This window comes from Pelobates fuscus, chromosome 9 (assembly GCF_036172605.1).
Source record: "Pelobates fuscus isolate aPelFus1 chromosome 9, aPelFus1.pri, whole genome shotgun sequence".
Lineage (NCBI taxonomy): Eukaryota > Metazoa > Chordata > Amphibia > Anura > Pelobatidae > Pelobates > Pelobates fuscus.
This window is the reverse complement of record NC_086325.1, coordinates 74955087-74978067: the sequence shown is the minus strand read 5'-3', so window position 1 is coordinate 74978067 and position 22981 is coordinate 74955087. Positions and strand designations below refer to the sequence as shown.

Here is a 22981-nt window from a genome sequence, read left to right as displayed (position 1 = left end):
TCTTGTGCAATATTTCAAATGGCAAGCTATTGCTAGGAGATCATATGCGAACGTGGGCAGCCAATCTAAAGAATGCCATTGCCGTAGTGCTAATTTGCATTTTTTTGTGCACTGCATTCTTGGACTGTTCTGTGTATTGTATTGCTGCTGAGTATAGTACAATTTTTTTTAATTAATTGGTAGATCTCAGTGTTATCGTTCTGGAAACGTGCATGACTTGATGGCTTATCCTACCTTATAAAACTCAAATATGTTTCTGTACCTGACCTGCTTTTTGCTCTTGGGCCCGTAAGCATCTTGTACAAAACTTGCCTATGCAGCATTTCTGGATAGAACATGCTCTTTTCACACTACTAGGGCTACAGTTTCAAAGACAACTTGATTAAAGATTCTGTCTGTTAAATGAGTAACTGTTCCTCGTTTTCCTTCAAGTTATTTTTTCTTGTAATGTTTGCCCAAAACGTAATTCTCAGAATAATAATGTAAGACATTTTACATACACCCAGTGATTTATAGACTATATGCTGCACCTATCTCGTTGTAATTACTAGGAGCCATTATATGAATACTGTTATGAAAAATACTTTGCCACATGCAATATATTGGAAATCATTCATATGATAAAGTGTTTTTCCCACTTAATTTGGTGGCCCTTAGCATTGGGATGCACACTGAGGGGCCAGGAGTGTCACACCCCCCTACTGAGGTACTTAAAGGACCACTATAGTGCCAGGAAAACATGCTCGTTTTCCTGGCACTATAGTGCCCTGAGAGTGTCCCCACCCTCACGGTCCCACTCTTGTGGTGCTGAAGGGGGAGGAAGGGGTTAATCCCTTATCTTTTTTCCAGCGCCGGGCTCGCTCGGCGCTGGGACTCTCCTCCCTCTTCTGACGTCCCTGGCTGAATGCGCATGCGCGGCATTCTCAATGCTTTCCTATGGACGCTGGCGTCTTCTCACTGTGAAAATCACAGTGAGAAGCGCGGAAGCGCCTCTAGCGGCTGTCAATGAGACAGCCACTAGAGGCTGGATTAACCCATATGTAAACATAGCAGTTTCAGCAAAAAGGGTTAAACCTACCTAGACCTGGCACCCAGACCACTTTATTAACCTGAATTGGTCTGGGTGCCTATAGTGGTCCTTTAACAATGTCCCCCATTTAAATCTCTAGATACAAATATGTGTCAGTTTGTAAGAACTTGATATCTAGTTGATGATGACGATTATCATTTATCTTTGTAAATGATGCTTCTTCTTATTTTAGAAATGCTTTTCTTTTATCTTTGAAATTGTCATGATTCATATTCAGTTGTCAATGTTTAAAAAATAATTGAGCTAAGTTTTAGCTTGTTTGCTAAATACAAATGGCTTTTATGGCGGTTTAGTTTTAACTAAACTTTCTCTCCTTTATTGAAAGGAATTCTCTAATGCACACCTTAATACAATGTGCTTCATATGTCTATCTCATCTAAGGCTTTTTTATAGGGTTCAAAAGTATGTCAATGGCAATAATTAGGCGATACATTATTCAGTTATAAAAAAGCTCATGGAGATGTTTATCAATCGTGATATCATTTATGCGAAAATACAGCAAAACATTTTATTAGATATTTAACAGTGTATAAGGTTTTACATTTCGCTGGGGAAGTCCGTGCTGTTACTGTAAATGATGTATAGCAGACAGTTCCCTGGGGCCTGACAAACATGATGTGGCTTATCCAACCAGTCAAAACTAACTTAAAAGAGCATAAAAGACCATGTTTGGGTCCAGACTCAGATTTTTAATCTGCTGTACTGAAAGCGTATACAAAGCTGTTTAAATTACAGGTCATGTAGAATAATAACCTGTTTACTGCGCCCTTTCGCTGAATATCTTGTGCTGTAACAATAATTTTTCATTGGCTAGAAGCTGACATTCCTGTCTGCAGATCTGTTGTGTTGATGGCAGTTTAGTGCACTTACCCTTCTTTGTCTTGGCTGCGCAATGTGATACCCCTGACCACTGAGCTTGCACTCTAATTTTACATTTGAATGCGTCTGTGCATTTCATAACAGTATCACAGACGTATTGGCAGAGAACAGTAATTTTTTTCTATTCATTGCATCACTGATATCTTACTGGCGATACACAATCTGTCTTCTTTTTGCTCAACTCTTACTATTCTGCTCCACTCATCATTTTCGCTCCCTCTCTTCTGTGTGCTTATGCACTCCTCCCTTGCTGATACAAAGAGATGCTCTGTATGCATTGCAGCAGCCTCATCCTTCTTATCATGCCCACTGTTGCCTTGAAAAAAGGATTAATCGCCATCCGTGGTCCCAGCTTCCTGATTGACAGCTAAATCCCTATACCTCCTGCTTAACATGAGTCCAGCCCGCCTCGCATGACACTGCCACTACCTCTCTCGCCTCGCTGCAGCAGCAGCAACAGAAACAGACTCCAAATCTGTGGAGGGCTCAGCTCCATGCACAACCCTATCTACAAGGAATCCAATTAAAACGCAGGAGAGACACTGAGTCCTACACAGCGTTACTCTCTACTCTTTTCTTCTCATAAAGATTTTCCTGCATTTTTCCCGTTGCTAGCAGTGATTCTGTTTTCTTACTCCATAAGTGGCTGGAGCAAAGACGTAATGAAAAAATAAAAAAAAGAAGAAGAAGAAAACACAAGAGGAGAAAAACTGGTTAAATAGAGGAAGAGCAATAATTCTGGTGAAGGGGGAGAGAGGAGACTCGTATCCCCCTTCCACTGTAACATGGTGGATGTATGGACAGTTTGGCAGAGCAAAGGTTGACACCTCCAAACCATCCAGCCCCCCACCTCAATAACTATAATGTATTGCATTGCACTATGACCTTGGATGTCCAAACGGTGGTGGTTTTTGCAGTGATTGTGGTCTTGCTGCTAGTAAACGTGATCCTCATGTTTTTTCTGGGCACTCGTTAAATGGATTTCTTCCCCTGAGCTGTCGGCTGAAGCCTGAGAGAGAGAGAGAGAGTTTGAAGAGTGTCTTACTCGGTTTGCAATGCTTCTGAACCACGGCATGGATTCAGTGTAATATGTATGACGTTGCTCTATTATCTTTGACTTAATCTTTTATGTCCTGTTACACACCTTCACTGCCATAGTGGCCTGCGATATGTTTAGCAAAACCATCCCTAGCCATTTGGCAGTGAACACTTAGGCTGTGTATCAGTGTGTGGTCTCAGAAGGCTATGTCTTAAGTGGGAGATGGAAATGAAGGACAAATTAGAGCATTTAAAATGCCGCTGTTACTCATCTGTGCAGTTTTAATTATATAAGAATATTAGTTTTTGGTAGTAAGTAACTTGCTGCAATATGTATCGGCAGAATTTATTTTAAATGCAGTATTTTACACCCTGCTTTTAGTTGTTTGTGAAAGATTCAGTGATGTACAACATGATATGTAACAAGTACAAATATAGAAAGACCATACTGGAATGTACTAGTTGGAGTGGAGCATATGAATGTAAGAGAACTAGGAATTCATATGGAAAATATGAAAATTCTAAAACAAAAAGGTTAGGGTTCTAGGTAGGGTTCTAGAAGAGCTATATGGAAACTGTAGCTATAGGAGGCTATATTGGTGAGCAGTATTCAATAACAAGTAAATAATTCCATATATAGAATGTAGGCTGGTGGAACAAAGACATGTTTGTGTTGATATTTCTAGTTATTTCTAGCAAGCTACTTTGAATTCGTATTCAGTAGAAGAAGAGATCTAGACCTTGTGATAAATGGCTGTTGTGTTCAACTCAATGTGATTAGCTCTAGAATGGGGTTTTATGTAGAACAGAATAACGTTTACTTTAGCTTAGCTTGCATTGGGGTGCATGGGGCCTGTAACTTTGTAATGGAAACAGACTTGCTTGAATGAGACTAAGTTCTGTGGGCTCTATAAAGGATTTTATGTGAGACCATATTGTCGTATTGCTTAAAAAGCGCAAACTTAAAAACTCCAGGAACAACAAACTGTAAAATACAATTATTCAACTGAAAACTGCCTGAAGGGTTTGTATGCTGTAAATATTATATAATGTTCTCTACAGACACAAACATAAAAAAATCTACGTTCATGAAAAAAACAAAATGGAGTAGGAAACACATTTATGATTCCCTCATTTCGGGGAGATTAACGTGATTTGTAGCTCAACAACAGCTAGAGTTACAGATGGGCTAGTGGTAGAAATTTACAAAATAAACGTGCCCTGTAATGCTTATTGGTCTTATTGGTGCTTATTGGTATTATATATATATATGATATATCTCCCTCAACTGTATTGGCCGGCAGCATCAGAGTGGCCCAATATTGCAAGGGAGCCTGCAAAGCTCCCTCACAAGCGGTAGCTCTGGAGGAAGTGACATCATAGTTATCACTTCCTCCCATTGTCACTATAGAGCTGCTCTAATTGGCAGCTGAGGATCAGACACAAAATACATACTAAGGAACAGGGCACACACAAGAACACAGTTTTAAATCTTACAGGGCTACTTAAAACCCCCCATCTATGGCAGCACCGCTTGTGAGAAATGCATGTTCCAGGTGTGCCCCCAATTCTTTTTTTCTCAGGATCAGACATAAGGCAACGTGTAGAGGGGTCAGGGATAAGGCATGTTATATCGCCCCTCTATGTATCTCACACTACGCTGCCATGGGGTATTGGAAGCTGCAATACATGGCATCTAATGTTGGACTTAGTTGGACAACCTGGTGGGATTAAAGAGTATATTTATTTTATTTTGTTGCTGTGGAGGGAAGAGGCTGATGATGTGTATTTGTGAGTGTCTGACTGTATGTGTCTCTGGCTGTCAGTTTAACAGTATATATACATCTATTGTGTTTGTGAGTGTGCATGATTGCCAATGGGCGTGTGTATCATCTGTAAGTGTGTATATCTATCTGTGTGTCTGTTTGACAGCATAAGTGTATCTAACTATGTGTGTGAGGTTGTATACCTGGCTGTGTGGCAATATGTGTGTGTATCTATGTGTAAGTGTGTATGACTGGCTCTATGTCCTGCAAAGTGTGCGTGAGTCTCTGACAGTGTGTGTATGTCTGACAGCTGTGTGTCTGTTCGATGCTGTGTGTATGCATGTCTGTGTGTGTGTGGCATGTGTGTCTCACAGCAGGAATGTTTGTGTATGACAATTTATGTGAACATACCTGTGTGTGTGGCAAGGAGTGTGTATCTAGGTGATGGGGCCCGGACAATATTTTTTTTAAGTGGCCCTGAGATTTCTGATGGCAGCCCTACTAGGGAGATACTAAATGTTAAGCAAAATAACGTGTCCGAGAAGATTTTACTTGGGATTATCATTCACTTCAAACAGCCAAGTGCACGTGTTTTCATTTTGTTTTGAAATCCTATGTTATGTATAAAAAATACTACCTACTAAAGAGATGCACATTCATTTTGTGAACAGGACCACTCTCTATTGCTCTAGATTGCCTCACAGCACCACAAATCCTTCCGACACCAGCCGCCTTACCTTCATTTGGTTTATATTGATTCCACTGAAAATGAAGTACCAAATTAAATATGATAAGCCTTATCCGATTGTGAAAGCAGAGTTGCGTTATTTTCATGCATTTCTTGGCCGGAGCTGGTGAAAAATGCTGGCAAAGAATTTTGAGAGGATTCTGGACATTTTAGAGTTGAGGTTTCTATAGAAAGAACTTTATGTTGATAGCAAACTTTGCATTCCTCAGCGTTGATATCTGCTGTCATTGCAGATCCAGTGAGGCCTTCAGATTTTGTAATCTGATTCTATCCTCGGTAAAAATTGTCAGCAATTTGATAGAAAAATGCTTCAAATTTATATTCAGGAGCATGCCTTCCCCGGTGCTGCCTCTGAGTCAGATTGTGGCAAACAGGCTTCTGTTTCATTACTGATACATTGATCATTATTGTAATTATTCATTATATATTACATATAATAGCTGCAGGTTTACAATAAGTTATTTTTCTTAAATGGTGATCATTGGAAATATGTTTCGACATTTAACATAGAATTTTAAATATTTAGCATACGCTCATGTTTTGTGATTATAAAACGCTATAGAAGAACTAAAAATGTTGCATATCTGATATAGTTCATAAAGTAGATTACTTATAGTAATACTGTACATTACTGTCTGTCACGTTCTGTTGCTTCCTTAACTTTTTTAAACAGGATGGCTATGGAACTATGCTGTGTTACTAATCGCCACCATTTGTTTAAACTGTTTCGATATGGCACCGATTTGTTTTGTAAAATGTGAATTGTTGGGAATCCAAAATTAGTTGGAAATCTTAGGTCAAAACAGCCAAACTCAAAGCTGACTTTGAGAATCCAGCTATCTGGCCATAAAATGTTAAATTCAGATTAAATTCCTGACTAGCCACAGTAATGAATAACACTGTAGCAGTACTGATAGCAAATGTTATGAAATTCACACACCTGATTTTTTTTGTCCATTTAACCCTGACAATGGTGGAATGAACTATTTTCTTAATTAGTTTGTTTGTAATAATAGATTACAATTTACCTGCTGTGAAACTCATAGTGGACATTTGGGACACTCATCTTAAATATCAAGTAGTTATCTGTATTTTTTTTGCACAAGACATGCAACATGTTACAAAAAAGTAACTAAATAAATACATATCCGGACAATTATAAATGGCAATGGCGGGTGAGCTGCATGCTTTGCATTTAGGGGGATGTTCACTAAGCAGTGACTTAAGGTGACATATAACTCAGGAGATCTAGAGCTTTTTTATAACTCTGCCATTTGTTCCTAAGACTCTAAGGGAGTCTATTTTCTGAATGACGATGATGCACATGGTGCATTAAATTGTAATACTTTGTTAAGGAAAGCACATGAGCATGCGCATGAATGTTTCAAGTGTATAATTTGGCTCATTTTGGTACTGCGCATGCATTTATCATAATATTTGCAACTGCATGTCAGAAGATTGTTACTGTAAGTTGTATTTACTTGTAGCTCTCTGCTTATCTTTAATGGATATTCTGGAAATAAGGGAAAGGCAATGGACCTGTTACCTGTGACCACTACAACATCTTAGGTGCCAACAGTCCTGAATCTGCCTTGCTAGTCCCACATTTTTCGGTACTGTCCTAGCAGTAGCAAGAATCTACCAACATACTTCAAAATGCAAGAGGGAACCGGGTACCGAGCGCTTCAGCAACGCTTTGGTAACCCTACTGCTTTCAACTTAAAAATCCTACAAAGACTCTGAATTGCTGTTACTTACATAGATTACATTATGAACCAAGCATATGTGTAACATTTTTCACTAATATATATATTTTATTAACCATATAGACATGAGTTGCCCAGAATATTCGTAATGTAGGCTGTAAGCTAGGTGTAAGAGTCTTCTGGTTATACCTCTGTTTTGAACTACATATCCCAGCATGCTTGCATCTGGAGTGCCTATGTTTACACATTCCTGCAGATGACCTTTTGTATTAGGGGAGACCTGTAGACCTTTCAGGGAAATCCCAATGATAGCTCTATAGTTATTCTGGAATAATAACACCCATACTGGTTTTTTTTTCCGTCAGCTCTACGACCACAGCTAAATAATCTTGTTTTACATTTATCATCTAATTATACCACTGACAGGCTGTTAGCATGTTAATGCAGTATAATTAAGCCTACCTAAGGAGTTTGTAGGCAGGATTTGGGCCCACAGAAAAAAATCTTGTCAGACCATAACTGCTTAATGTCATCCTATCAGTAGACAGATAATTTCCCAATATCAATTATTTAGAATCTATGTGATGTTCAGATCCTTTCTGTTAAGACACTATGCAATTCAATTCATATGTCTATATATATGTATGTGTATGATACTTGTATCAGTGGGATATAAAGTGCAACAATATAAAGCAGGGCTGTCCAAGCTGCAGCCCCCTTCTCCCAGATGTTGCTGAACTACAACTCCCATGATTCCCTTGCTATCTGTTTCATTGAAAGAATCATGGAAGTTGTAGTTCGGGAACATTTGGGGGTTTGGGGGTTTTACAGGCCTGATATAAAAGTTAACAGAGCATTATGGGTTTATAAACATCTGTGCTGCCATCACTGTGCTATACTTTCAAAACATCAAAAACCCTACACTTTATTCTTTAATATATACATATGTTTATTTTGCAAATGTATGGCTTTCTATACAAATCACATGCTATTTTGAATAAACACAATTGCTACATATTCTCAGCTTTTGCACTATTTTGCTAAATGTTTATAACAGGTACCTTCCCCTCACATTCAACCCTTTTACTAAATGAAGAGTTGCAATTAGCAACACAGAGTGGGTTAATGGATTTAGCATATTCTCTTAAATATAGTGGATGCTTTCAGAGCACAGGTTTACCGTGTTGGCTGTAAGTATATTTTCAAAGAGATGTGTACAGCATTTTGTTCCTATCTGAAACCTGTTGCCATGGCAATTTGCATCTCCCTATAGACACTGCAACACAAGCTAGCTCGGTCCTAAGAATTGCTCCCAGCATCTGCACGAGGGAGAGGTATGGAATGTAGAATTCAGCCATTTGTGGGTTTATACCTCTGTTCTACCACCAATCAATGTGCCTTCATTTCTAACTTGATTTCAAATCGAAGGGCATGATGCGGAAACCTAATGTATAGATATATTGATCTTTGGATAGAAAGATCACATTCTATAGAGAGAGGTACGGATTGAGGGATTCTCAGTAATAGGAAGTTGGATAGAGGGTGGTTTAATTAAATAAGAATTGTGGTATGACACTGGCAGGGATTACATGCTGTGTGAAAACCTGTTATACACAATAGTGGGAGAATTGTATGAAAAGAGGGCAGTTTAGGAATTATAGGTAACAGTTAAATGAAATAGGATGAGTAATTTAGAGCAAATGTGGGAGCTATAGTCTTGGTTATGAAAGTAGCAATAGAATAATTAAGATGGGTGGCTTATATGGATCAGACAGAGGTAGGAGGTATTGAAAAAGATTGTTCAGAAAGCAGTAATATAAGTGAGTGGCTGTATAGGGGAATGAAAGGGGGCTGTTACATGCAGCAAGAGGGGGAGTACTAATGTCTAGTTATGGTGGTTTTGCTGTATTATAAGGAGTTCTGTTGATTATTTTGATGTTATAGCAAGTAGGCCTTATATGCAATAAAATGGTTGATATAGAGAGGCTATAGTTAATAGGGGTGTGTTCTTACAGCGATGGATGGCCTTGGCATCCCAGATGTTTGTGAACTGGCTGAGCATCATGGGAAATGTAGTTTACCAACATCTGAAGCACCACCGTAGCTTTCTAGCACTCACTACTGTGTTGTATTATACAGAGTATTATTGAGGTGGTTGTGATATACATAAGAACAGGAGTCACTCAAAATGAAGGAATGTGTGTTAGTTCTTGAGCAATATTCCTTTATTGACTAATACTGTGATGTAGGCTGGATCGGTGTTGTATTGAATGAAAGGTAACTTTACCCAGCCTTATCTGTCCCGTCCAAGTCATATTTAATAGCATGTTCCATACAGTATGCTAAACAGAAACCTTGCACAATATCCCTCCAGTTTACCATCTGATAGCTATTCTCATCCTTCTATTCCGTGGCTATACAGTGAAAAAATAATAATCTATGGCCAGGCCAGTGAAAGGAAACATGTTAACTGGCAGATATCAGCAGAATCCCCTCTCACACGCTACACATGACAGCCTGCCTTATTGTGTTTCACGGCTGCTCAGCTGCTCCCATGCTTTTGTATGTTTAACAGCTTTATTGCCAGAAGGATCTCCACTGTGAGATAATTAAAATCGATATAGTCCCCTCTCAGCGCACTTTCTGCAGGCTCTTGCTCTCTTGTGCTGTCTGAATACTCGCTGACACATTGCAGGCCCGAATCAGAGCAGCATAAATATTTTTCTCTTCCCTCATTATTTTTTTAAATATAATTTCATGTTATACCCAGGAGGACTGCCATTTCGACACATGAATATTTTGCAACAGGCCTTGGTAACACTGCACCCTCTTCCCCCGCCCTGTGCCATAATACACATCACGCTCAACTAGCTGGCTAAGGATGATAGGAGTGGTTGTCTAGAACATTCTGGTGCAGCAGATTCCATCTTTGTAGTGTGTTTCATTAACATTGTAAAGTCACTGAATCACGTAAGAATTAGAATGATCTGTTTAGTAATGTATACACTGTACTAGCCAGAAATAGACATTATATGAAATATATCCATACATAATGTATGTTTATATTCTGTTTTATGGCAGGGGGATTTCACTTATTTTGAGTCACTTTGTGACTGGGTGAGGTATACCCTAGTGCTTCATGTGTACCTGCTAGATGATACATTGCAGGTTGTTCCTTAGCAGCCCTTAGGCAGCAAATTGAGGGCGAATCCGTCGTACAAGATGCACTTTGCACATTGAAGGGCTGGTGTGAGATGAATGATGATTGGACGTATATGCACACCACAATCTTTTGTGCTTCTGAAGTGCCTGAAGGTTGATAAAGCAAACATATAACACAAGGTCTGTATATATACTAGCTGTTTAAATAGGGATCATATTTTACATATACTGCAGCTCTGTACAAACCAGGCATTATGAGAAAGTCCCCACCGCAAAGAGTTCACCATGCAGGCTTGGTAAGTGACCCTTTAAAAAAATCTAAATATTTTAACATAATCTTTTGTAAGTGACGGTTTGTCCCTTTATTAAAATAAAGTAAAATGCCCTTTTGTTGACATTTTACTGCTTTCTAAAACATGTTCCAAATTTCCAGTCATATATACATAAAGCATCATTTATTACAAAGCATGTATTGTACATCTGAGAGTACGTGTGATCCCAATGCTGTGTCCCACCTACTTATTTCTGGTCAACAAGTGTAGTCACTGTATTTCAGCATATTGAGTAGCGCCTTGTAATATGGACGTTACAATCCTCTTTTTGTTAGCTTTACTTTTTACCATATTTATGTATTTCACTATCTTACAGTCCCTAAGAGTTTCTAACGAACCAGCACTTATAAATTGCTAATTTGTTGCATGATGACTTTTTCAAATATTTCTCCCAAATTTCCTAGAGGATAAAGATATTCAATTTTTTTTTTGTTGTTGTTGTTTACTGAAAGTGGAAAATATTGCTTGCATGATTTGATGCCATTTAGTGATTTAAATTTTGGATGCTTTTTGTACCATCACGAAGAAATATCACTACGAAATTGTTGTGAAAAAGCTGTCAAGTTATGCATGAGATTAGCAATTTACGTCACTGCCTGCTTAACAATGACAAAAAGATTTACTGGAAAATAAAAAGAACAAATAAAATAGCTAAGACCCCCCCCCCCCCTTTTTTTTTTTTTTTAAACAGTTTGGTTTGTGGCCCTAGATGTAAATAGACAGCTGCCCAAAATAAGGCTACCAAAATGTGTAGTGAGTTCTTCAAAATCATAACCTAACAAATAGACTCCAGACTGAAGATAAACAGTTTGCTAAATTCATTGCTCTTTAACCAACAGAATTAACCTGTCAAATAAAATAGGCTAATGAACTTGCCGAAGAAATAGAACTTGTCAAATTTTTCATCCATAAATCTGTCGAAACAAGCAGCTCAGTGGGAGCTTGGCTGATATATCACCTTTTACTGAAGTCACATTGAACTATAAAATACAATTGTGAATGCCATTCCTTACTAAAAAGCATAATTAAAAGCAGTCAAATCACGCTACTTATTTTAGAACACGTTTTGGAACTAAGGAAATGTATTGACCTTTATTCTGAATTCATGGTCCTGTCTTTATATTTTATTTAAACAATCAAAATAGAAGTGTTCTACTTACCCCCTCCATGTTATTATAATTTTATTACTTGAAGAAAGGTTCCAAATAGCAGGTTGTTCTCTGAGTATCCTATTGCACTACTGCCAACGAAATGGCAAGTGTCACCAGAGCTTGTGCACTTGCTGCTTGTGCACATCACTCACAGCCACCAGACACGCACACAACCATTTACAAACACCCCACGCATTAAGCATGGTCACATACATAACCTCTCCACACAAACACAGCACACAACCAAACAACAGATACCACCTTAACACACGAGTACATAGTACATAGTCATCACACACACATACAGCCCACCCAACCCATGCAAAGTGGTGGAGAGACACTAGAAAATGCTAATGAGGATGAAAATGTCAGAGGGGAATGAGAATTAGCAAGAAAGAGACAAAAAGTAATTTGCAACATTGTATGGATAGAAATACACTGGTAAAAGAGACTGGAATAAAGATGAAAGAGATAGGGAAAAATTACCAAAAAATGGGAAAGATAGATTGAAGGGAGATTAGAGATGCCCAAGGAGGCAGCAAACTTGTTTTCCTAGAGCAGTAATAATCCTTTCACCGGTTCCAAGCATCAAATAGAGCACTAAAATGTGCAATGCCATTTAAGCAATGTTTGTACTGGATCGACAATTTAGGGTCAGGGGTTCGATGTGGAGTTCGGATGCACTCCTAACCTGCGGGCAGCATTCATAATGTAATAGCAATATTGGAGCTTACAAACTACCTATAGGTATGCATTTTAGGTATGCTATCTTGAATGAGCAAATACTAATGAAAATAATAACATTCCATATGTGCAGAAAATTAATGGGATGACAGTGATAGCTGGCAGTTAATCTTGAGGTTATTTTTCAACAGTAGAATGATATGCTATATTTTATCGGTTATCCTATTGTAGTATTTGATTGTTATTTCCTGTCCTAATGTGTTCTGTACCCCACTTTCTATAGACTGTAAGCTCGTTTGAGCAGGGTCCTCTTCAACCTATTGTTCCTGTAAGTTTTCTTGTAATTGTCCTATTTATAGTCAAATCCCCCCTCATAATATTCTAAAGCGCTACGGAATCTGTTGGCGCTATATAAATGGCAATAATAATAATGATTAAATGTGTCCCACATACTTTGCCTTAAAAGGGATGAGAGATGGAGAATTATATTATCTCCACATTTGTCATGTTATACTGAATTCTAGACCACCATTGGGGTTCCTGGCTTTTTTTTTTTTGGCAAGTTCATGCATATGACTTTCATAAAAAAAGGAAAATATACAAAAAAAATTTAAAAGTCAACTTTTATAAGACTTAGAATCTTCACTCAAGTTAAAAGCTCAAAAGGAAAAGCTTTCACTTGTATTTCTAATGCCTGTTCTGGTAAGGCTGTCCGTTTTCAAAGCTAGAGGTGAATTGCAGTTTGTCTGCAGGTGCAGTGGCTGTGAAGGTCACACACAAGAACTAGTTGGCTGATATGTTGAAACTTAAATGGTTTCCGAAGAAATAAATAACATATTAAATACAGGACTAAATGTATTTAAAATTTAAAGAGACATTAACCATCTGCTTCAGCTTTTACATTTATTCCATCATGTGATTCAAAACATAACAAACCTTCAAACTTGTGGAGTAACCTTTAAAGTGTGTTTTTTTATATTATTTTTATTTTTTTCAAAGTCTTTCACCTCCATACCTAAGTGAGGCATAAAATCCAATGTGTTTCACCAGAAACATCAAGCAACAATTAAAAAATGGTAAAGCCCAATACGTACAGCACCACTAAGAAAATAGCATTGTATACAGCAATATAAACACGTTCTCATGCATCAGAAACACAAAATATTTTTAGATCTGGAAACATTAGGGGAACAATGTTCAGGATTTAGCCCTATTCCTGTTCAATAGGATATGGGAATAGATTGAAATGTAAATGCAGCAGCTCAACACTTGAGTTGGGTAAATCCTGAACATTAGAAATTGGTAAAATTGTTTCTGAGAGTCTTTCCCCTTTTTGGATGGTTAGAATTTTAGACATAGAGAAGGTCAGAATAGGTTTACAGAACGCAGGCAGTATATTTTTTTCCTGGTATTTGTGACTTCTAGGTGTTGTTGGCATCACCCTACTTAGAAATACACATAGGTTAATTGCCGTCTCACATTCGTTACTCTATTTACACATGCATTCAAAATCTAAAATGTTTTTCGTTTTTTTTTTCCTTTGGTATTGGCTTTTAAAGGGAACCTATAGTGCAGAAAAAAAACAATCATTATTTTGGGGCTATAGGTTCCCTTTTGTTCACCACCCTTTACATCTAAAAAAAAAGATTACTCACCTCGTTTCCATCATTGCAGTCATCCACTCCACCTTGAAAAACATTAGCACGCCTGCCGACATCTTTGGGAACTCCTCTAGTCAATTCCATCTCATAGAAAATCAATGGATTATAGGTAGGCATGCGTGACCAAACACTGCGCACTGTTATTTTTTTTTTTAAACTCTTTATTTTTGTTCACTCTGCATGTTAAAAAGTATTATACATTGGGTGGGCTGTTGCCCATGAAATTCACATACATTGGTCAAGTTATGATAATTGTCTTATGCACGGCAACATGAAAAGTGACTTTTTTTTGTACAAATAAAGTAAGCAACAGAAGTAATACGACGATGTAGGCCCCCTCGGGTGCAGCAAGATACTTTGTAGCCTTCTTATCGTTTGTAAGCCCAGTGGACCGGGGGGCCACCCACCCCAGGGGTTGACTGCAATAGGTAATCTCAGGTCTATCATGGGTTTTAGTTGGGGAGGGTTAAAAACATGGAGCTAACATTAATTAACAGATGACCGCGAGAAATGCGGATCTATTTGCCTAAGCTCGAGTTATAGTCGCGGAGCGTGTAGCGGTGTGTGTGGGTGTGTGTCTACCTTCACTGACTCAATAGGTATGCATATTCTGGAAGATTAGTAATTAAAAGAAAAGTATTAACCAGAAAGCCAAATAACATTCGTAACGTGGTGTGTATATTCACAAATCAATATAGTGGCAGAATGTGTGGCATCCAGAAGGACGTGCAAGCGTCCGATCAGAGTGTGTCCCACAGGCTGTATCACCTGTTGGTAGCAGGGCCGTCTTTAATATTGACCGGACCCTGGGCAACCATTTGCTTAGGGCCCCTGGACCCTGCCCCCTGCCAGACATACTAACACACATACAGAGAGACATACACTGACAGACATACTGACACACACGCAGACACATACACTGACAGAGACACATTGACAGACATACTGACACACATACACAGAGACATACACTGACAGACATACTGACACACACACAGACACATACACTGACAGAAACACATTGATAGACATACTGACACACATACACAGAGATATACACTGACAGACATACTGACATACACACATTGGCAGTCATACTGACACACATACAATAACAGACATACTGACACACACAAACATACAGACACATACACTGACAGACACATAGACAGACCGACATACTGACATACACAGACAGACATTCTGACACAGACAGACACATACACTGACAATCATACTGACATAGACATACACCGACAGACATACTGACACAAACACAGATACATACACTGGCAAACATACTGACACAGACACATACACTGGCAAACATGTTGACACAGACAGACACATATACTGGCATACAAACACATACATACTGCCATACACAAAGACATAAATTTACACTTTTAAACCCACCTTCTAGTTTCCTACCTTGGAGCGTGGTTTCCCTGGTGTCCAGACTGGAGGCTGAGGCTGTTGGGAGTTGGGGTCTGCCTCTTTCGGCCCAGGCCCACTCCTTCATCTCCCACGTGGCTCCTCTCCTTAGTGGGAGGAAGTGACTCGCGGCTGTCACTTCCTCCCATCGCTGCTGAAAAGCAAAGGGTCCGGTCAAAATAGTCGAGGGCAGCGGGGCCCACAGGGCAGCTGCTTTGGGCCGTCCAAGAGTAACTTGGCCAGCTGCCCCATTTGCCCCATGTTAAAGACGGCCCTGGTTGGTAGCGTGCGTCTGGACGATCTTGGTATAAACTCCATTGCTGTGAAGGGGTGCAAACGGGACCTAGTGGCAGTGGTCTCCAGTAGTGTAGCTGTCAGGCCCAGACGGGTCAAGTGGGAGTCCAATTCCTGTGAGTTCTTCGCCTGGTTGGTAGATCCTTGGAAGGTAAAGGTGTTGATATGTGGCACTCCCCTGCTGTAGGGGATATTTTTGGAGCGCAGATGTTGTAGGCTTGTTTGGAGTGACTTTCCCAAGCTGAGTGTGCTCCTCGTGAGGTCAGGAAACAATGAAATGTGAGAGTCCTCGAATGGTAGAGGGGTTCGCCCTCTGGCCGCTGTTAGCAGGGTGGCCTTGTCCTGGACGGATTGGAATCGCACAATGAAGTCTGCTGTTGTGGTTGGGGGTGTATTTGCCGGCTTGGGCAGGCGGAACATTCTGTCTATTTTCACAGGTTTTGCTTGTTTTGGTTGTAGCAGTGTCTCTAGTAAGCGACGTATGTAATGTGGGAGATCAGCCTGTCCTATGGCATCAGGCACCCCTCTAATCTTCAAATTATGCTTTCGTCTGTGGTTCTCCATGGCCTCTACCTTCTCGGCTATACCGAGTTGTTGTTTGTGGAAATCTGAGACTCTTTGCTCCAGTGTGGATATGCGGGTGTCTCGTGAGCTCGCAGAGGCCTATGGGGGGTGAGCCTAGTGGTGGCCCCCTCAAAAGCCTCTCTAAAGTATGCCCTGTCGGCTGCTAAGTCCTGCCAGAGTTCTGCAAACATCTTTTTCAGTAGGTCCGCAGTGACCGGGTCCCCAGATGGTGGTGGTTGGGCCTTGTGCACTTTGGGCAGTGTCACCGAGGCACCTGGTCCCAGGTCTGAGTAGGCGTCGTCTGTGGAGTCAGTGAAACCATTTTCTCCCACGCGGCCTTCTGCGAGTTCCGCAGTAATTTGCCAATGTCGCGGCTGTTAGTGGCTTTGTCTGGCCTCGTTTTTTTGTTGTTTCTGCCCATAATCACCTCCCCGATCTGTATTTAAGGTAAGGAGGAGGTAGGTGCCCAGATTCCGCCGTTAAATCAGTTATTTTGCTTGTTTTGGCACGGAGCTCTTCAAGACGTGTCTGCTCTGGTCTGCAGCCAACCATTATTTATTTTTAACAACCATTATGTTGGGTTAAACAACATGGCGTCTAGTTGACAAAGGCTTATGGTGTCCTAAGTTCTCTAATGCATCACACCAGCAAATGAAGACAGAACCCATTATAGCTCATACAAAGCCCATGAACAGAGTTTTATAGAGAGATGTTTATTTCCTTGAGATAAGTAGAGCTGTTGGGGATAAATACCTACAAATCCTAAAGATGTGTAATAGAGAGATAGTATATGAACAAATCAGCCTAAATGAAATAACATTTTCTGCCAAATGAATACAAAATAAAGTGATTGCACTCAGGAAAAAAATCAAAGATAATTCACAAGCGAATACTTGTAGCATTTGAAGACTAATCAGAACTGAGTCAGGGAAAAAAATGTAATTCTCAGTTTCTCTACATAAAGTTTGGTTACCTGTGTTTAAGCTTGAACCAAAATGGCTGCCTAATCACATGACCCATGGCATACAGAGGAACCATAAGTGACCACACCATTGATTGACAGGGTTATTTACTATGGTGAGGATTTGGGTATCCAAAGTGTATTTCAAATTTAAGGCCAAAGTAGCTGAATTGGAAAAAAATGCTCTTTTGGTTACAACATTTGGAATTCACTCTAAATTTATTTTAAATTCCCCAAAATTCTCACTTTAGTAAAAAAAGCCGGTAAAAGATCCACTTTGAGGAACATAGTTTTTGAGCCAAAAACTAATGCTGGTAATAAAATCAGTGGCCAGGTGTTCTCATGCAACTAAATTTAGTATACTCCAGCAAAAAATGAGCTTTCAGTTAAAATGCTCAAAAATGAATGCTCAAAGTGGAAGTACTTCTTTCAGGAAAAAAAAAATGGTGTTTGAGCACCAAAGTGAAATATAATGCATACAATATATTGAATTTAAATGACAGAATAAACACTTAGCCAGGTTCTAACATTACCCCATGCGTCATACTGTATTATTTGCTTAAGAGCCGTACTCTACAGCTAGCTGAATCATTTTGTTGTAATATGGCCCATTTAAGGTGTACTCCGTCATAGAGTGCTTGTTCATGCACATGCAGCCCGTTGGAGGAGATTACAATAAACTTTTTTTTTTTTTTTTTTAATATTAAGCCATTAGTAAGATGTTCTTTGTTGATCACAATTTGAAATGTAGATTTGTAACCAGGGTTGAAAAAAAAAAAAAAGGCATGATCGCATGAGTCCAGCTTGCCGACTTAGGTCATATTAAGAACTTACGTAGTCTTTTAGCGTCCTGCAGGACTGTCCATCTGTGTCCGTTTAGCTGTCATTGAAGCACTACTCCCATAGCTAAGGTAATTACCTTTTGCCAGATGACACATTTAAATTTGGGCCAGCAATAACTATAAACTGCCAATAGTACTTATTTTTTTTATTAAAAAGAGGTGAGAACCCGACCCGATTTATCTTCCATCCTTCTGCTTTGTTAATTTCTGTAGGAATTTCACTTAATCCACAGTTTTAGGATTGTATTTGGAGAACTAAGCATGTTTAAAGGGACACTATAGTCACCAGAACAACTACAGCTTAATGTAGTTGTTCCGGTGAGTATAATAGCTCCCTTCAGGCATCTTCATGCAAACACTCAGAGAAAAGGCAGTGTTTACATTGCCCCTAGGGACACCTCCAAGTGGCCACTCCTTAGATGGCCACTGGAGGTGCTTCCTGGCTCAGGGCTGCACAGTAAGCAGCCCTGCCGTTCAATGCATCTCTATGAGGAGGTGCTGATAGGTCAAAACAGTGTTTGCCCCCCCCCCGCCCCTTGACAATTTTAGCCAAGGATTGGCTAAAAATGGGTAATTTTGATGATGTCACCAGCGGACCCATGGAGAGCTGAAAATAAGGTGAGTTTTAACCCATTCCGAGGGGACTGGGGGGCAGGGGGGGTGGTGGGGCAGGGGGGGGGGGGAGCCACCTAAATTGCGGGTTTTCACTATAGAGTCAGGAAAACATGTTTGTGTTCCTGACCCTATAGTGGTACTTTAATATTAGTTCTCTGTAGTAGTTTATAGGACCAAATGTCAGTCAATCGTCAATGGTTAACGATTGTAATGAGACCTCCTTTCATGTTTAATAATCGTAATCACGATCAAGCGTGCCAAAATAATGCACGAAGTTCTAATTTGAACGCTTCAATGTTATTTTTAACATCAGTTAAGAATGGAAGATACAAAATTAAAAAATGGAGTGGCACATCTTCAGGCAAAACGCATGCTCTTACGTAGGATTTGGGTTACAGATGCTTCCAGACACCTTCTTTCACTTGAAATGTCTTGTTTTCTACCCCCACCCTTTCTGCCTGATAAACACCAAATTGTTTTACTTTGACACTTCCTACATATCAGCTTGAGCAACATCATATGGTGAATTTCTATTTTGGTCTGCTACACTAATTAGGAGAGACAGCCATAGGCTCGCAAGGAGCTTGATAGAAATGCTTGATTTAACCTCATCAGTCCTATGTGTGCTGGCATTTGTATGGCAGTTCTCTGATGGTAGGTTTTCTACCTAGTCACCAGCAGGCTGATACAGAAACTAACTTAATGTGCATTCTTTGTATTTTTTTTTTTTTTTTTTTAAATGGTGGAATGTCTAGCAGATGGCATGTCTGGCAGAGACAGAGTTAAAGATGTTAAACGGTTGGAGAGGCTGTGATGAAATGATCATTCATGTGAAATCTCTAGGTTTGCTCAGAGGTTGACAACTGATTACTGGGCCTCCGGGCCATTGCTGTGTTTTCTAGATAGGTGAAAGCTTACTTCTAAAATATAGATAAAACTTGCCCATTTTCAGGGTCTGCACCTCTGCATTTTGCTTAAGACCTATTCATTTGCTAGATAAAGCAAAGATCTATAGAGCATTGCCTTAGTATTACTGTGTTCTTCTGGAATTCATTTGCTGCTAATGTGTTGCATTTATTATTATTTTTTTTTTCAATTACAGGAATTCTGTGTAATGCAATTAGGTATTAATTTTCTTTGCACTGTAGTTTAAACGAGACACTCCTACTATGCATAATGTGTCAAGGTATATTCATAGATCAACATAACTCATGCATTAAGAAATTTGGGATATGTAAGAGGTAGAATAGGTTTATATATCTCATATGCACATGTGCATTTACAGCAGGTGCATTTTCACAGATGCAAACCTTCAAACCAATGTTTCAGGGAATCAGAAAGACATAAACATTCCTTCTTACAAGAGTCTGGTGAAGTCATCGAATGATCCATCCACTTTTATGTTTATGATGTCATCGCCACCTCCAACCCTGGAAGCAGTCTCTTTTTTTACACAAACAAGGCTTGTTTTTTTCCTGATTGTTTAGAGGTGCTACTGGACACAATAACAGGAATATCAAATAATGGCTGGTGACTGGTCTCTATGACATCGATGCTTATATTATAGTCTCAGTATTTGGCACTGCCTCCTGAAATTCATTCAGTGCATGCTATGGTCTCTATGACATTGATGCTTATATTATAGTCTCAGTATTTGGCACTGCCTCCTGAAATTCATTCAGTGCATGCTAGGAGTCAATTGTTATCTGTGTTATTATAGTTAAAGGGGCACTCCAGACCCCTAAAGCACTTAATCTTGCTGAAAAGCTTTATTTGTGAAGTGGGGCCTCTTTTTTTCATTTTGCAAAAAGTGCAGATTTCAATAAAAATTAAAAAAATTCTGAATGAACCTGGTTACACCCCTCTCGCTTTCAATCAGACACATCCTATTACTTTTTGGTTTGGTTAGCTTAGTTGCACTGAACTCAGGAAACATGACTTGCTCAGAGCACCTGCCTTGCAAAGATTTCTCATTGAGCTGCATTGGGAAGTCTGTGATTGGACAGCCGCAGAAAGCCTGGGCGTGGTTAGAATGGGAGGGCTGACAAAGACAGCAGGCAAGAGAAATGCATGTTTTGCAACTTGGTTTTAGATATATCCTCAGTGAAAAAATACATAATTGAATGCATGTGTGTTTGTTTTTGAGCAGTCCCTCTTATAAATGTTTTTAATAACATTACTGGTGATCTATAATGTAATATGTTAACATACACTAGTGTACAGTAGGAAATACATTGAGAGCTTGGTAACAACATTATTTATACTCTGACTAGATTCATTCCACTTTATTGTCTACCTACAAAGTCTCATGTTGCTCTTCACCCAAAATAGTGCTGGTACCTTAGCCCCTAGATAGAGCTCATTTGGATTCAGGTCTACATGAAGATAGAGTGATGGAGAAATGGGTCACAAATCTAGAACATTCCTCACTGATACTGGTCAATGTACATAAAAACATGTTTGAATCAAAACCAAGATCGGGAAAGTTTGTAAATACTACAAACATCTGTTACTGCACTTTATTCCTAGAAAGATGAGCAATTCCATGCTTAGATCCCAAAGTGTCTAAGTGCCTCAAAGGTTCTACGTACCACATATACGAAACCAAAACTCTCGTTCTCTTTAGTTTTATTCCTTTGTGCCTTTATTCTCTGCTTTCTAATGTGCAACTTTGTGTGTTTGCTGAAATTTCTGCCAAGTGTAATAAACACACATTCAACAATAGCATCTGTGCTAGTTTTTAAGGTTCGTTTGATAACCTATAATAATTAACCTTCTTTGACCTCAGACAAATACTGGTTTATTAGAGGGACACGCCAAAACACCAAAACAACCTAGTATGTCTGCTGTACAGGTTATGATGCAAGGAGGTCCCCAGGCTCTTTGCACATAGTTGCTTATAATTGAAATGATTTGCATTAACTGGTGCACCTATAAACATGCCTCTTATGCCTTTAGTGCCAAGGGAGGCATGAATGAAAGTCTACCTGTGCAAGTACAGGAAGAAGAGAGTTTAATGTTGAGTATCTTTTTTACCTTTACCTATACAATGCATTAACAATGTCAGTAAGTTCTGGCATGGGGTGTCCATTTATGCTAGTTGATTTATACAAGTATAAATCTTTATTCCCACCCATGGCGTGTGGGTGGTTTTTTCCTTATTGAGTTGGGTTGCCGTTGCCAATTTCCATTCTTATCCCCTGCACCACAGGGTTTGGGGGTGTTAAAATAAGCCGGTGAGTCCCTGATACGCTAGACAAACTACTCCTTGAGCATGAGAGATATAGCAATGAATTCTTCCTAGAAAGACACTGAATAAATATATTCAAGGAGGATGCTATGTCACGCTGACACAAGTATCTCTGGTAAATAAAAATCCAGTCCTTCAACCATATTTTATCTGAATTAAAAACTAAAAGCGCTAAATAAGCATATCTCTTGTAATTGAAAAGTAATTTTTTCCATAGATGTCAAGTTAAGTATATGTCTTGTATTAGAATCCAGCCCAAAGCACCCATTTATACCCATATTTTATGCGTGAACGTGATGTCTAGAGCAGAGCTAATTTATGGTTTTAAGAGCGGGGCCTTCTCTCTATTTTTAATATTCTCAGCCATTGGTGAGAATAAAAATCTACAGAAAAAAATGAATATGTAGAAAGCAATGATTTGCTTCTTGCATACATAAAAATAATGCTTAATACCCTTTAATGTAAGTTCATCAATATGAATAAAATGGATACTTTTAATTCAGTTAGATGCTTTATATTGCCGCTGCATGTGCCTCTGACCTAGTTAGTATTTCCAAGATATTTAGTTATCGTGTGCCCTGAATTACGCAATGCCCGGGAGGCACACAGCTTCTTGATATATGCCTACGCAGTTCCAAAATTGTCAGATTTGCAACTTGCTTTTATGAAAGGATCATCCGATTCTTCTCTCATGCGTGGATTATGAAGCTGGCAACTGAAGGCATAATGGATTGAACTCTGGACGGATATTCGGTAACCTAGCAGTTAACTACTTTTCAGATTCTTCTCATACTGTTTGCAGCC

At 39.2% G+C, this 22981-nt stretch overlaps 2 protein-coding genes across 5 annotated transcripts in view; both read left to right on the top strand.

Annotated features, from left to right (window-relative positions):
* The window catches only part of ARHGEF9 (Cdc42 guanine nucleotide exchange factor 9), a 347057-nt gene that overhangs the window by 168420 nt on the left and 155656 nt on the right, over nucleotides 1-22981 (top strand). The window contains exon 1 of one of the 4 annotated variants that reach the window (XM_063432084.1): nucleotides 2989-3060. The exons of the other annotated variants lie outside the window; for them this stretch is intronic. The gene's annotated coding sequence lies outside the window, so the exon portion shown is untranslated. Of the gene's footprint in view, nucleotides 1-2988; nucleotides 3061-22981 lie in introns of those variants that run through there. 4 annotated transcript variants of the gene reach the window in all.
* On the top strand, nucleotides 2232-2945 carry LOC134572841 (uncharacterized). Its single transcript, XM_063432086.1, has one exon. The coding sequence runs from the start codon at nucleotides 2766-2768 to the stop codon at nucleotides 2943-2945; it is 180 nt and encodes a 59-aa protein (XP_063288156.1). The 5' UTR covers nucleotides 2232-2765.